This window comes from Microplitis demolitor, chromosome 7, assembly GCF_026212275.2.
Source record: "Microplitis demolitor isolate Queensland-Clemson2020A chromosome 7, iyMicDemo2.1a, whole genome shotgun sequence".
In the NCBI taxonomy this organism is placed as follows: Eukaryota; Metazoa; Arthropoda; class Insecta; order Hymenoptera; family Braconidae; genus Microplitis; species Microplitis demolitor.
Window position 1 is genome coordinate 3,280,623 of NC_068551.1, and position 14,329 is coordinate 3,294,951.

General features: G+C 27.8%; 2 protein-coding genes across 2 annotated transcripts; both read right to left on the minus strand.

Moving 5' to 3' along the window:
* Window positions 1-63: 63 nt before the first annotated feature.
* LOC103576849 (protein eyes shut) lies at window positions 64-6,654 on the minus strand. Its single transcript, XM_014440253.2, has 14 exons — window positions 6,514-6,654; window positions 5,442-5,576; window positions 5,183-5,331; window positions 5,004-5,114; window positions 4,580-4,801; window positions 3,292-4,481; window positions 2,759-3,081; window positions 2,024-2,234; window positions 1,806-1,957; window positions 1,460-1,596; window positions 1,131-1,376; window positions 565-741; window positions 250-478; window positions 64-181 (listed from the first exon to the last, which is right to left on the minus strand). The coding sequence occupies exons 1-14, from the start codon at window positions 6,522-6,524 to the stop codon at window positions 82-84; spliced, it is 3,393 nt and encodes a 1,130-aa protein (XP_014295739.1). The 5' UTR covers window positions 6,525-6,654; the 3' UTR covers window positions 64-81.
* A 1,731-nt stretch (window positions 6,655-8,385) lies between these two features.
* Window positions 8,386-10,092, minus strand: LOC103576850 (uncharacterized). Its single transcript, XM_008557257.2, has 5 exons — window positions 9,726-10,092; window positions 9,585-9,657; window positions 9,171-9,490; window positions 8,956-9,095; window positions 8,386-8,857 (listed from the first exon to the last, which is right to left on the minus strand). The coding sequence occupies exons 1-5, from the start codon at window positions 9,913-9,915 to the stop codon at window positions 8,651-8,653; spliced, it is 930 nt and encodes a 309-aa protein (XP_008555479.1). The 5' UTR covers window positions 9,916-10,092; the 3' UTR covers window positions 8,386-8,650.
* Between the last annotated feature and the right edge of the window lie 4,237 nt (window positions 10,093-14,329).

Here is a 14,329-nt window from a genome sequence, read left to right on the forward strand (position 1 = left end):
TAATATTCAATTTTATTATAATTTTAAATAATTGCACTACCCGTAATTATTTAAAGTATAAAACGTTTAAAAAAAACTCCTTCATATACTCGTCATAGACTGGCACGATAGATTTGAAGACGAACAAGTTACTGCTGGTACAGTACAGTCCGGTCCTTGCCATTCTTTCATACAAATGCAGCTAAAAAAAATCATTTTTAATTTTTCACCATAAAATATTTATTTTTAATTAATGATAATTTAATTTACCTATAAGTTGGTCCATGATTCAAACAAACAGCGCCATTCTTACATGTATTATAAGTACACTCATTACGATGACATTCACCAACACCACGGCCTGATGCTGGACTAGATTTAGTTACAGGAATTACAGTATTTTCCGTACGTAACTCAATTTCATAAATACATCCAGAAAATCCGGTATGAAGTGGCAAATCATGTGGTAGTGTTTCAAAATTTTTAGATTTATGCCCACCTATATTTATTAAAAAATAAATAATTTGTTAATTTATTAATAAATTACAATAGAGATTATTTTATGATAAGAAAAATTTAATTCACCGATATAAAGTAATGGTGATACATTTAATTTATTCATTGTACCAGCGGCTTGTCCTGTTACATTACCGATACCATCAACAAATAACCAAGCATCTCGACCACGACGACCGACATGTAGAGTATAGGGTCCTCGTGATCGTGATGACAATGGACGTTTGGTAAAAATTCTTCTTACACCTGAAATCGTTAATAATTTGTTGATTTATTAAGGAAATTCTCAGACAATACCCCGAATTTTTTAAAATATTTAATGAACTAGAACTGTCATAACGGTATTGAAATTTTACTGATGAATTAAAGAAAAATTGTTCTTTTTTAAATTTTTTAAAACAAAGCTTATTTACACGCGTTTGGGTTGGGGACCTAACACAGAAAAAGTGAAACGTCATGAATTCTAGCAGGAAAAACTCATATAAAGTCTGGAATAAAATTAAAATACGGTTATAACAACTGAATATTTTTAAAAACTGGGAGCAGTGTCTAAGAACATCTTTAATTTTTAAAAATTCTTCATAGATTTAGAAAGAGTATATTGATTAATTAATAAATGATGGTTGTAATGATACCTGATCCTAAATCCCATGTTAACATAATATAGCCTTTGACATATGTAACAGAAAAATGATCAGTAGTGTCTCTTGAAACAGCACCTTGACCTATATAAGCTATCAATGATATCTGGTCAACAGAATGTGGCATGATACGCATTTTTATTTCCATATAATTCTGTATCAGACCATTGATGCCGTATGCGATATATGATGAAAATCCAGGAATGAAAACTGAGAATGACGGATCCACTATTATGGATTCTAAAAAAACAAATCCATGCTTTATAATGATAATAATAATTATTATTATTATTAATAATAGTCGAAGTAATGTTATATTTGACCTTCTTCACAACGACGGCCGTGCATATTCAAAGGACAAACACAAATAAATCCCGTTCCTGGTGAACTGATACATGTTGACCCAAGATAACATGGATTATCATCGCAAGCTGTTTTTTCGCATAGTTCACCAGCATATCTAGTGATTTAATTAAAAATATATTATTGTTTAAAATGTGTATTTATTTATATATTTAAATAATAAATAAATTATTTAATTTAAATAAGGGTACATTCCAAAACGCGCATCGAGTAGTTGCAGCAGATGTTAGCAGCATAGGCTACAACTAATCGAGGCGCATTTGTGAATTTACCCTAAAGTATTTTAAATATGAATAGATAGTTTACCCAGGTATACATTTGCAATAAACTTTGCCATCGATATCATGGCAAGATCCGAAATTTTTACATGGGTTGAGTAGACATAAAAATGACGTACACTCTTCTATTTGATAAGTTTCAACAGAATCCAAAATAAAATGTCTTTCAACGTCATTTACCTTGATGAAAAATATGTTAAGAGTTCTTTACTTTGATATGTTAATTTTATTTTAGTCGAAAGTTACCTTTAATAAACTCATGCATCCAATAAATCCTAACGCGATCCGCGGGAAATAATGTGAAAATGCTTGTGGTATACCACCGAAATGTACGCGTACTATTTGTGGAATATCAGTACGTGCAGATAACATTTGTTCACCACTCATTGCCATTGTATTATTAACAAACAATCTTGCTGAACATTTTCCTATTTCATTTTCTACTAAATATTTAAATCTGCGAAATTTAATTAAAAATAATTTATTGATTGATATAGATTAGGAGTGTGCGAATCATTTTCGAAAATAATTCAATTTATAACTAGTCGATTTGAAATTTGAATTTTCAAATAATTCGATCAAAGAAAATAATTTAAAAACTTATGAATTTTTTGTAAGTTTTTTAATTACTCGGTTTGAATCAAGAAAATTATGATCAGTTTTTAAATTTTCAATTTTTATTAATGGAGCGCTAAGTTTTTAAAATAACCAAAAATATATTTGGTGGATTCGTAACTCAGCTCTATTTACTTCTGACAAAAATTTGAATTATTGGAAAAAATATTAAAATTTTTAGTCACTGCAAAGAAAATTTCGAAATTGTTCGTAAATTTTCGAATTATTCGATACGAAATTTGAATCAAATAGTTTGATTCGATTCGATATGAAGAATTCGTAAGTTCGAACTATTTGCACACTCGTAGTAGATTTTAATTTCATTAATTTAACTTTTATTTTTTATAATAGTAATTAATGAACTACCTCATTTCTATGTCAACATCAACTCCATTATTAATTGGCGTATCTATTTCACCAAGTAACATCGTCTGTAGTCCACATGAAAATTGAAATTTCAATTGTCCTAATTCCATATACAATAAAACATATCTTTCTTCGTCAAAAAACGCATGCATAATAATTCCACTTTTAGATTTTGTTTTTAGTCTTAAATAAATTTTCAATAATCCACTGTCATCTATCGTAAGTTGTTGGCGAACGTAAGATTTACCATTAAATGCTGCGTTCGTGATAGTTGATGACGATCGAGTTACAGCTGGTGTACAGTCAGTTGAATCGCAATCACACTGAATAAATAAATTAACAATTATCTCTACTTCATTAAACTTCAATGAAATTAAAAATATCTAATAGTAAATCGATAAGACTTCAATAAACAATTAAATTCAAATCATATTTGAAAAATTTGGTAGTGATACCCATGCATTCACGTATTGAACTGCAGGTTGCTTGTAATTAATTACTTAATTAATATTTACAGTTAATTAAATACTAACTTGACTAGTATTGCTAGATGTACATGGTGTAATAGCATGAATACAATCATCAGCAGTACAATTATAAGGCTTAGATCGCCCTTGTCCTTCAGTTCCAATAGAATACGCAATCGTTGCAGGAGTAATTAGTGATTTATCTGTTGTAAAATCACTCAGTGTCGGTATAGTTAATGGCAAATCAATTGTCGAAGTTGTAGTTGGCATTGAAAAAGTTATCAAACTTTCATTAATTATTTTATTGCTTGTCAAAATTATTGGTAATGACGTAGTAGTAAATAAAGGCAGACTTTTATTTTCTTCCATCGACAATTGAGTTGTAAAATTTTTTTCCACTGGCCAAGTTGTTAATTTAATTGCCGTCATTGTACTTGATGGCAATGATGAGGATAATGGTGTCGTTGATGTCAAATCTATTGATACAGTCTCATTTGATTGGACAATTGGTACTTTAGTAGAAGAGTCTAAGGAAGCTTCGGTAGAAAAAGTTTTGTTTGATTTTGTGTCATTTATTTGGAAGACATTTGTTGAAGTCTCAGGGACAGTCGTTTTATCTTTACTATAATCTGCTGTACTTGATAAAGTGTCTATAGTGATTATTGATTGAGAGGTAGTAAATTTATCAGTACTTGTCTCATAAGTAACTGGACTTTCTGTCCATGTGTCGTTTATTTCTCTGGTGCTGCTGGTTAATGATTTTGTTGTATTGTCAGTAATTAGTGTTGATATTGTTGTTGTTGTTATTGATGATGATGATAATATTGTCGATTCAATGCAATTTTCAGTCGTTAAATGCTCAGTATGTTCATGTTCAGTTACTTGTGGTTGTGGTTGTGGTTGAGGGCTTGTTGATAATGTAGAGGTATAGGTTGAGGTATCAGTGTGTTGAGTTGCATTTATTGTATGAGATTCGGTGATCAAATTTGGGCTATAGAAGGTACACATTTCTCCACTGTAAAGTGGCGGGCAGGAACACGTGAAATTATTGATACCGTCAATACAAGTTCCGCCGTTTTCACAATGCGCGTACTTTGATTCGCAATCATTGTAACGCATTTCGCATAGTTGGCCATGATAATCTGGGACACAGTAGCAAACTGGTTGATTGTCTTCTAAAAGACACATGGCATCATTTTTACATGGATTATTTTCGCAGGCTACTATGACTTTGTCACAATCTTTTCCCGTGAAACCTTGAAAAATACATTTTTTTTTTTACATATTAATTAATTTTGGTTTTATGAAAATAAGAGAATAGGGAAAATTTTAGTAAATTTAATTATTGTTTTACCAAATAAACAGGCACATGTGTATGTTGCTGGAATATTTAAACAAAGTCCACCGTTCTGACACGGCGAACTGAGACATTCATCGATGTCTTCTTCGCATAAGTCACCGGTCCATCCGTCGCGACAATGACAATTGTATGAATACCCTGGGCCATCAATACATTCACCACCATTTTTACAAATCGTACTGTTGCACACTGATACGTCTATCTCACAATAATCTCCTAAATATTTTTAAAAAAGTTTACTATTTTATTTATTAAAAATTTAAAAATTTTATTTCATTTTCGAATTCACTCCAAATACGGAGTTAATACGGTGTTTGTTTCTTTAACAGAGTGATCTGGATTTTTTAAACATCCGAGTTCACTCTGCAAACTAATTAGAGTGTGTGCGTTAATTTAAATAGACTGTGTAAATATTTACCTGAGTATCCTTCTTGACATTGGCACGTGAATCCATTGTAATCAATACATGTCCCATTATTAAGACACGGCTGGTTCATACATTCGCTATATTTTGTTTCACAATTTATCCCTAAAAAAAAAGTACATTTATAAATTATTATAATTAAAATTATCAATATGAATGACCAGTATTATTACCTATAAAACCATCTAGACACGTGCAATTATACGAGGCAACTCCATCATTACACGTACCGCCATTGTAACAAGGATTTGACCAACAGTCATCCCAATTTATTTCACAATTAATTCCAGTGTAGCCATCGATACAATAGCATGAGTATGAACTAATTGCCAATCAATTAGTAGTTTTTTAAAATAATTTAGTATTTCAATTCAAATAAATACAATTTTTTAGCAAAGAAAATTGGTTTAATTAATTTAAATAATAACTTACTTATTATCATTATCTAAGCAGATTCCATACATACATGGATCACTCGTACAATTTAATCCATATGATTTAGGTATTAGACAAATAATACCGGCAATTATTAATTGTCGCCTCAAAATATTTAATGATTTATAAAATCTGAGAATTAAAATAAAATTAAAAAATTAGTTAATTAATAACACATTGATTAATTAATTCAATTCTTTTATTTACTCATTAATTATTAGTATACAAAAAATTAATTTAAATAATTAAGTGCAATTAAAAACAGTATGAAAGCAATTAATTAATAATAATATAAAAATGCTGAAAAAATACTGAGGATTAGTATGCATTAGAAAAAAAGGATTTTCTCGCTATGAAAAATTTTTACTTGTTCTAAGAAATTTTTTGAATTATAAATTGAAAACAAAAATTTCTTAAGACGAAAAAAAAATTCTTGTCAGTAAATTTTTTATTTAGTCTTAAAAAAATTATCGTTTTCTATTCATAGGGCAAATATATTTTTTGCGCCAAGAAATTTTTTGATTCTGTACATAAAATTTCATAATTCGCATTTTGAAAACGATTTAAAAATAATAAATTTCAAAATTTTGAGACAGTAGTAAAAAATTCATTAAAATATATTACTTTCAAGAAAATTTTCTGAAATTTCAGTCTTTGCTCGAGATATTAAGAAACTTATTATGAAATTTCAGAACGCTGTAAAAAATTTCAAAAGTGCTCGACTGCACGTTTTCAAATTTTAAAAGAAGAATTGAAAATTAATAGATAGTATTAAATATCAGAAAAATATATATTGCCAAAAAAGTATTCTGAATTTTCGTAACACGTTAATATTTGTATATATACATATATATATATATATATATATATATAGTATATACATAGTAGCCATGATTATTATGACTTCAGCCACTTGTCATTATGGGGTCAAAGACATTTAAATTAAAAAAAAATAGTAATAGGAATTTATTTAAATTCTTAATTATTTATTTCGTAAAAAATAATTTAAATGTAAAACTACTCAGAAAACTAAAACACACGTATAACATGCATGCGAACGTCAATTTACCTTATCTTCATACTTTGAGCTGATTTAAATAGTAAAGTTGTTAAGTAAAATACAGTACTTGGTATATTACTTGACCATATATATTTAACTGTGTAAATTCCGTATCCATGGCAACTTGTAAGCAACAATAAAATTTCATGTGTACATTACACGCCTGCGTAAAAAAATAATTTTCAAAAAATCGATTGAAATAATTATTTTACTAATTCAAATTTTATTTAATAATTATAAATTTAAAAAAATTTCGCGGTTTTAATTAATTAAAAAAATTACTTTTTTTTTTTCAATGAAAATTTAATATTATTTTTTTTATCAAAAAAATATAGTTTGGATTTATTTAATAATATAAATTTGAGATTTAGGTGATAGAGTAAAAAAAAATATATATAGAACAAAAAAATTTACGTGATCTTTTGGTTGTTGAGGATCAGGAGATTCGAATAGAAAATAAGAAAGTGAAAAAGATTTTTTCTTGAGATTTAAGTTATAGCCGCATCCCTGGGGTTCGGGTCAAATGGTCTACGATCTGTGAATATAAAGTCAGTAGTAATATAAGTGGTTGTGACCATTCACTGAAATGACAACGAGGAACAAATTCTTTTCAGGTATAAAATGCTTGAAGAATTATTTTTTTTTTTATTTTCTAAAATATACTTCTTATATTGGTATAGTCTCCTAGTCCTAAAGTCAACATTTGGTCACATTTATTTGAAATTAACAAAGAAATTCAATTACTGATTTTTTATCATTTGACACTATCGATAGTTGCAAGTTTCTTGGAGTCTTATATTCTCTTGATACGATGCTCGACTTATAAGGTTAAAAAATAGTTATTTGCCCTAAATAATAATTTTAAAATGCTATTGGGAACGAGTTAAACTGAGAATTGGATTAGGAGAATAGAATGGGAAGAGAAGTTGTAGACCGGACTCAAAACTTTGTAGTACTTGTCCGTAGTCTTGTAACCTGTAGTGTATTAAGTAAAGACACCGATTGAATAATCGTTTGAAGCCCTTGTATCAGGGATAAATGAAAACTTAGAAGCTGTTTCAAATTTTTCAAAGATATAGAGTACTCACAGCTAACAATTATCATTAGAAAAAAATAGATTAATATTTTTAATTAACCATAGATTAATTGCAATATAGTTCGGTTAATAAAAAAAATGTAGAAAAGATCGGAGAATAAAGAAAATGATCGATAAGCTAAAAAAAATTTTTTTCCACAAAATTTTTGATGTGCCCATTCTGCCCGGTCATTTTAAACATTTTTTTATATAACACGTTTATGTATTTTACAAATATTTTTTTTAATAAAGATAATATTTTTTATTATGTTCAAGATCATTAAGTGTACTTTTAATTATAGGTCAAAAAAAATTCCATTAGAAACTTAAAGTCATTAAAATTGTCTTATGATAAGATATCTATTAATTGGAATTAAAACTAAAGTAGTTATTATGATTATGTTTAAAAAAATACACTAGTTCAGTAAAATAAAAAATAACATTTTTAATTTGCGTTAAATTAATGGAAAAAAAAATTATTGAAGTCTTATTGCATAAGCATTGATGGACTTTTAAATAATTAGAAGTTATGTGTGTAGCGCATATATTCGTACAATTTATATATATATTTTTTTTTCCCCCAAAAAAATAAATTATAATTATTTCTGAACATATAATATACTCTAAATAATAAATTAAACATAAAATTTATATGAGTTAAATTCGTACAGGATAGGAATCATTAAATAAATAGGAAATATTGTAAAAGTGCAACCGTCTATATTAAATTTATTTTTCGATAAAAATAATTAAAAAGTAAAAGTATTATCAATACTTGTTATATTAAGAGTTAATCTGTTAAAATGTATGATAATAATAAAATTTATTAATATTTATTTATCAATATGTTTCATGCATAAATCGGTGTTTAAACTTTAAACACCTAAGTGCCATTGAAATACATTGTAGTCACTTTATACACACTTACAAACGTTTAGAAAGTGACTACAATGTATTTAAATGGCAATTAAGCAAATGTTTTAAATTAAAATACTTCGGTTTACAGTGTGTCCGAGAAATTTCTGTATACCTCCGATGCATAATCATTCTTATGTGACAAAGCATCTTTTCTTACATATCATCTGGATGAAAATAACTGTTTAGCTTCCTTTGTATTTCATTTTGAACCGGAATAATGTCCAAAAATGTTGCATACTTTATCATTGGTCGAGTCATAGATGATTTCATTTTATTTACCTGTACCCCTAAGTACCCTATCTGCAGATATTTTCCAGTATCAAAGCGATCTTGGCATACTACTGGGCTTCCAATAATTTTCTAAATTCCCATATAAATAAATATAAAAAATAATATACATTAATCATATAATTAAAATATTTATATAATATATTGTCTAATTAATTATAAATAATTACAAGTAATTTCCGGCCTGGGAGTACATACATGAGCTGTTCTTCTCGATTTCTATTATCTACAAGCTTTTTATTTTCTGAAATATGTAGACTCATTGATCCGTTCATTAATTTATCGACCTTATATGATCCAATGAGGGTTACTGTATGTAGTTATCAATTATATTTTTATAATAATTAGTAATTATAAAATTTTTGAAAAAATATAATGTTTTTACCATCTTTAGAGTTTGTAAAACTTCTTAAATTTTTTAAAGAAGAAATAAAACAATTATTTATGTCTATCATATCATAGCTCCCTGCTAATCCAATTGGCTTAATTCTATCATTCAATTCAAATGGCTGATTCAAAATTACAATATTTACATATTTAAATTTTTTATTGCTGTCTGAAATCCCATTGTTATTATTGTTATGATATTTTCCTACAATAACATCACCAACTTTTCTAGTTTGGCATTCCTCTGATTCAATGGAATAATTTATAAGATCGGATTTAAAAGATTTACAGCCGCCAATAACTGAATAATCACCATTTCTGAAATTAAAAAAAAATAATAGTATTTATGCTCATACGATATGTGCGACAAAAATTTTAGAAATTGATAGTATTGTTATTGAAGTGTAAATACTCTAATTGTAGTTGAGTAGTTGTTCCAATAAAAACAGCTTGTGGGTGAATAAGTGATCCATGATAGAATTCATCTAGGAAAAAATGATCGCTTAAAAAATGTTGATTGAAATTTTTTATATTAAATAGATAAATTATTTACGTTTACTATTTTTGGCATGATCCTTATCTTCTAGATGTTTTCCTAATAACACTGTCCAAGGAAAATAATCGATTTCATTTTCATCAATGTCGTAATTTACATGTGACCCAGGTACAAAATAGAAGCAACTTTGAATCCTTTCAATCGAAATAAAAATTATTATGGTCGTTATTAAATGCTTTATTGCCATGGTCTACTTATAAGATCGAAAAACAATTTTAAACTATTTTTTTTTTTTGTAAAAATTTATAAAATTTTTTAATTACACGTATATACTTTGATTATTTTTAATTGTTTGGACAATAAGTTCTATAGTCATACTACTTTTTTTTTTGTATAATCAAAAGTATAATGGAATTTATTTAATTAGTATACTAAGTAGTTTACGCGTGAATGTGATCAATGGTCATTAGATTCGAATTAAATTTCATATCAGTGTACATAGCTTTTAGACTAGAGTTATTATTATTTTATTGTTCTTCATATAATACTGATGACCTACTTTTTTTTTATAACACCGTCAAATAGTACATTTGTATCATAATTTTGAAAATACGAAATTATACACGGTGAAAAAAAAATGATAACTATTACTATCTTGAAATACGGAATGATTGCATGTGATCATCATTATCATGATTTTATGTTAACTATTCATTTCTCGTATAGTAATATTTACTAATCTAAATAGTATATATTGTTTCTTATATCTGAAAAATTTTGAAATTTTTTCTTCTGAGTTAGTAATGATCTAATGATTATCATTTCAGATAAAAATGGTTACTATCCCCGATCGGAAATTTTATATTATATAACATAAAAGAATGAGAATCTTTTAAATGTAAAGACCGTATTCAGCAAATTCTACTCTTTAAAAATTAATTGGTGAAATTCTCATGAATCAGTGGACAGTCACTATTTCTACAGCTATAAGTATACCACTAATTCAACCAGTGGTATACTTATAGCTGGTTCCCAGTGAATATTCACTAATTTCAAAAAATTTCACTAATTCATTTTTAGAGAATAATTATTATTTTCAGTAAAAGAAAATGAAAAACGGTTTTATTTTACTGCAGATCTCAATTTTTAAAGGAGTTGGAGAATAATAGAACAAAAAATATCAACAGATGTTACTTTTTGTTGTGGAAGGTTTTATTTCTGAAAAAGAAAAAGAAAATTCAAGTGTAAATTTAAAGTTATCCTTCCCTCTTTTTGTGCCATATACCTGGATGGCATGCAGGTCAAAGACATTTCCAAATACCACCAGGACCTGTACCTTCTGCTATTTTCATAATTTCTTGTTAAAATGCCCGAGTTTTAGGGATCAAAATAAAGTATTTCAGCTTAATAACAACTTTTTAACCCTTGAAACTATTTAAATTTACTTTAGATCAAGTAAGTATGATAGTGAAGGAAGTCAATTTTGAAATTTCAAGTTCTAACATGATTAGAATGCATCTTTGTATTAGGGAAATATGATCAATAAGAAGATAGTACTTTAAACTATCAGGAAAGTATCACTATTAGTATGGTACATAGTAGTCTACATTAAAAAATTTAAAAAAAAAATTACTAAATATGAATACTGAATTAGATATTATTCAGAGTATTAAATTCCATTTTAGTTACTCAGTATCAATACGTATAAAATATTACAGAAAATAAAATTTAAACAAATTCAGCCCTTAGTCAACTATAACATAAAAAGTTGAGTTATTTGATAGTAAGTAATAATTTAGTTCAAAGTATACCAGTGGATTCATCGGTAAAACATTCTGACTCATCCTGCTTTATTGTGTACACAATTGATCCTACATACATGTGTGATCCATATTACAATGTCTTCTGATCCTTTAGAACATCAAAGAATGAGGATCTTGCAGTGGAATTTTTTCAGGGACTTTTCGAAATACTTCTTACATTATCATACTTCCTTAGTTGAAAAGGTCACGCTAATAGAAATAAAAATAATGAGGGGCGTTATCTGTAATAAATAATCTCTGTTACCTTGACAAAGATAAATCTTTTGGATGTTTAGAAAATGAACTTCTTCATTTATTATATTCCCCTGTTAAAATGCCTTGCATTTGAGGATTAAAAACTGACCTCAGTAATGATCATTATGTTCTTCAAAAAGTAGATAAACTATGTTGTTTCAAAATAATTTATGATAATGATAGAAATGACAATATATATGAAAATTTAAGTCAGGAGTCATTATTTTGGACTTTTGTATTAGGAGAAAATAATATATAAGGAGATATAGTATAGTACATAAAATTTTCAGAAAGGTCGAGAAAAAGGGCGGATCTTTTGAAATATTACAAATAACATCTTTGTATTGAAGGTAAAGACCAAAAATTGACAATTCAACTCATAACAAATCCGCAATTTCTTCTCAGCAAATATTTAGATACAGTTTTTACAATTATGGAATCGATGGGTTATTTGGAAATTTTTGTATCAATCTTGACGCAATTTTTTGAAGTTGGACTTGCTGGAAGATTGCTTTGAACACGATGACATAAGTATCTTCCATCATAACGTTCAACTACAAAGAGGAAAGGTAATATTCTGTCAAAATCTGATCTTTCAAATGAACCACTAGATTTATCAATAATCGATTTCGACGCTTTTGTTCCTTGTTCATTGATTGTAGTGCCGACACTGTTACCAGTACTGGTATCCCCAGAAGGTAGCATATGAATATTATCGATATCGATATCCGTGCGATTAGTATCAGGTAGGAGAATTGTAGTGTTTGATACATTTAGTCTCTTTTCGTTTTCTGTAGTTAGGATTTCTGAAGTATCATTAATAGTCTTGGTGTGATTATAAATATTTCGTATGTTTTTCATATTTGTATTTTGATTAAAATCACATTTTACTCCCGAATATGGCGTCGATGTGTTCGTAGACGTCGTCATTGATGCATCATTTAATCTATAACAATTATGTAATTTTTATTTATAAGATTAAATCGATTAATCGATAAAAATTACAACCTTTCCATATCTAGACGACTTTGAATAAAATTTTTTTTTACGTTTTATTATTAAAATAAACTAAATATATATGTACTTACTTTTGCTGAAGTAAGGATATCCAAGCACCCATAAAAAGTGAATAAGTAAGAACTACTGAAAGGAGCACGATCAGCAAAATTTTAAAAACAGTTGACACGGCCATTATTTATTAACTTTTATTCTACCAATATATATATTTTTATAACTTTAAATTTACAGTGTACACAAATTTTTTAAATATTTCTCTTATTTTCTTTTCATTACGCTTTGTTGTACATTATGATGTAGAATATTTTGTACTGTGCTTATTTGAAATTCTCCAATTGTCTATTTTTCATAGTAATTAATATCGATTTTGATTATCTCATCTAATACGTAAGTTATCTTCATTACAAAATAAGTAAATTAGAATTCCAGTTCATTCTATTTTTAGTTAGAATTTATGAGATAAATATATGTACAACTTATTATTCAAAGAATTATAAATGAGAATGAAACCTTGTATTAGTAGTTAATATCATTTTAATGACACATACGTCATGAACCCAATTTGATAATAAAACCATAACAAATTAATTTTTTCATACTAAATAATATACATATGTAGTATCGAATGTTATTGATACCAGCGTTATTAAAACCACTAGATAGTCATTGGCTTAGTAGTCATGTGGGGTAAGTGTGCGCAAACCCATGTATTTTAGTCAGAAGAATAGATTTACGCATACTTACCTACAACGCACACTTGCTAATTATTATAGACCCATATTACTTACATAGAGAAATTAGTCTTGTTTGAAATGCTATGGTGTCATAGTAAAGCCGGAGCATGTTAGCCACCTAACGGAAATTTAAATGAACACATGCGAAAATCACTATGGCCATAGTACACTGTGTAAAATTTCCAACAAATTTTACTATGAGCGTATTGTAACACCGGACCATAAGAAAACTGGTACAAAATTTACAATGATCACAGTAACTTATGATACAGTCATTGTCAATTTTACTATGGTCATAGTAATTTTTGCATGTGTTCATTTCAATTTCCGTTAGATAGCCATCAAACTCCGGCTTTGCTATGACACCATATTTCAAACAAAAGTAATTTCGGCGTGTGATGTTAATATACCTTATTTTAAACTTCTTTTTGAAAAAACAAACTGTGATACGAGAAAAAAAAATGTTTTAAGTGAAAAGATTCAAACGAACAATATGAACTGTACCCCTGATAGCCAAGGGTTCATTCAGGTAAAACTGACACCATACCCAAGAAATCGTACCCGTAGTATTATGGAATAGACTCCTCGTTGTAACTTTACAAAATACTTCTTATATTATCATGTTTTCTTAATCCAAAATTGATCATTTGATGACGATTTTTTGACAATCACAATGACATATTGTGATCAATAAATTCCTTTTAACACCATATTCTTCTTGTAAATGTGAATTTTGCGTATTTTGAGTCTAAAAAAATGATTCGAGCTGAATAGTCATAACTACACCCACTCGAGAATCAGTTAAACTGAAAATTTCATTAGGAGAATATAGCTAAGGATGGAGTATGTTTCG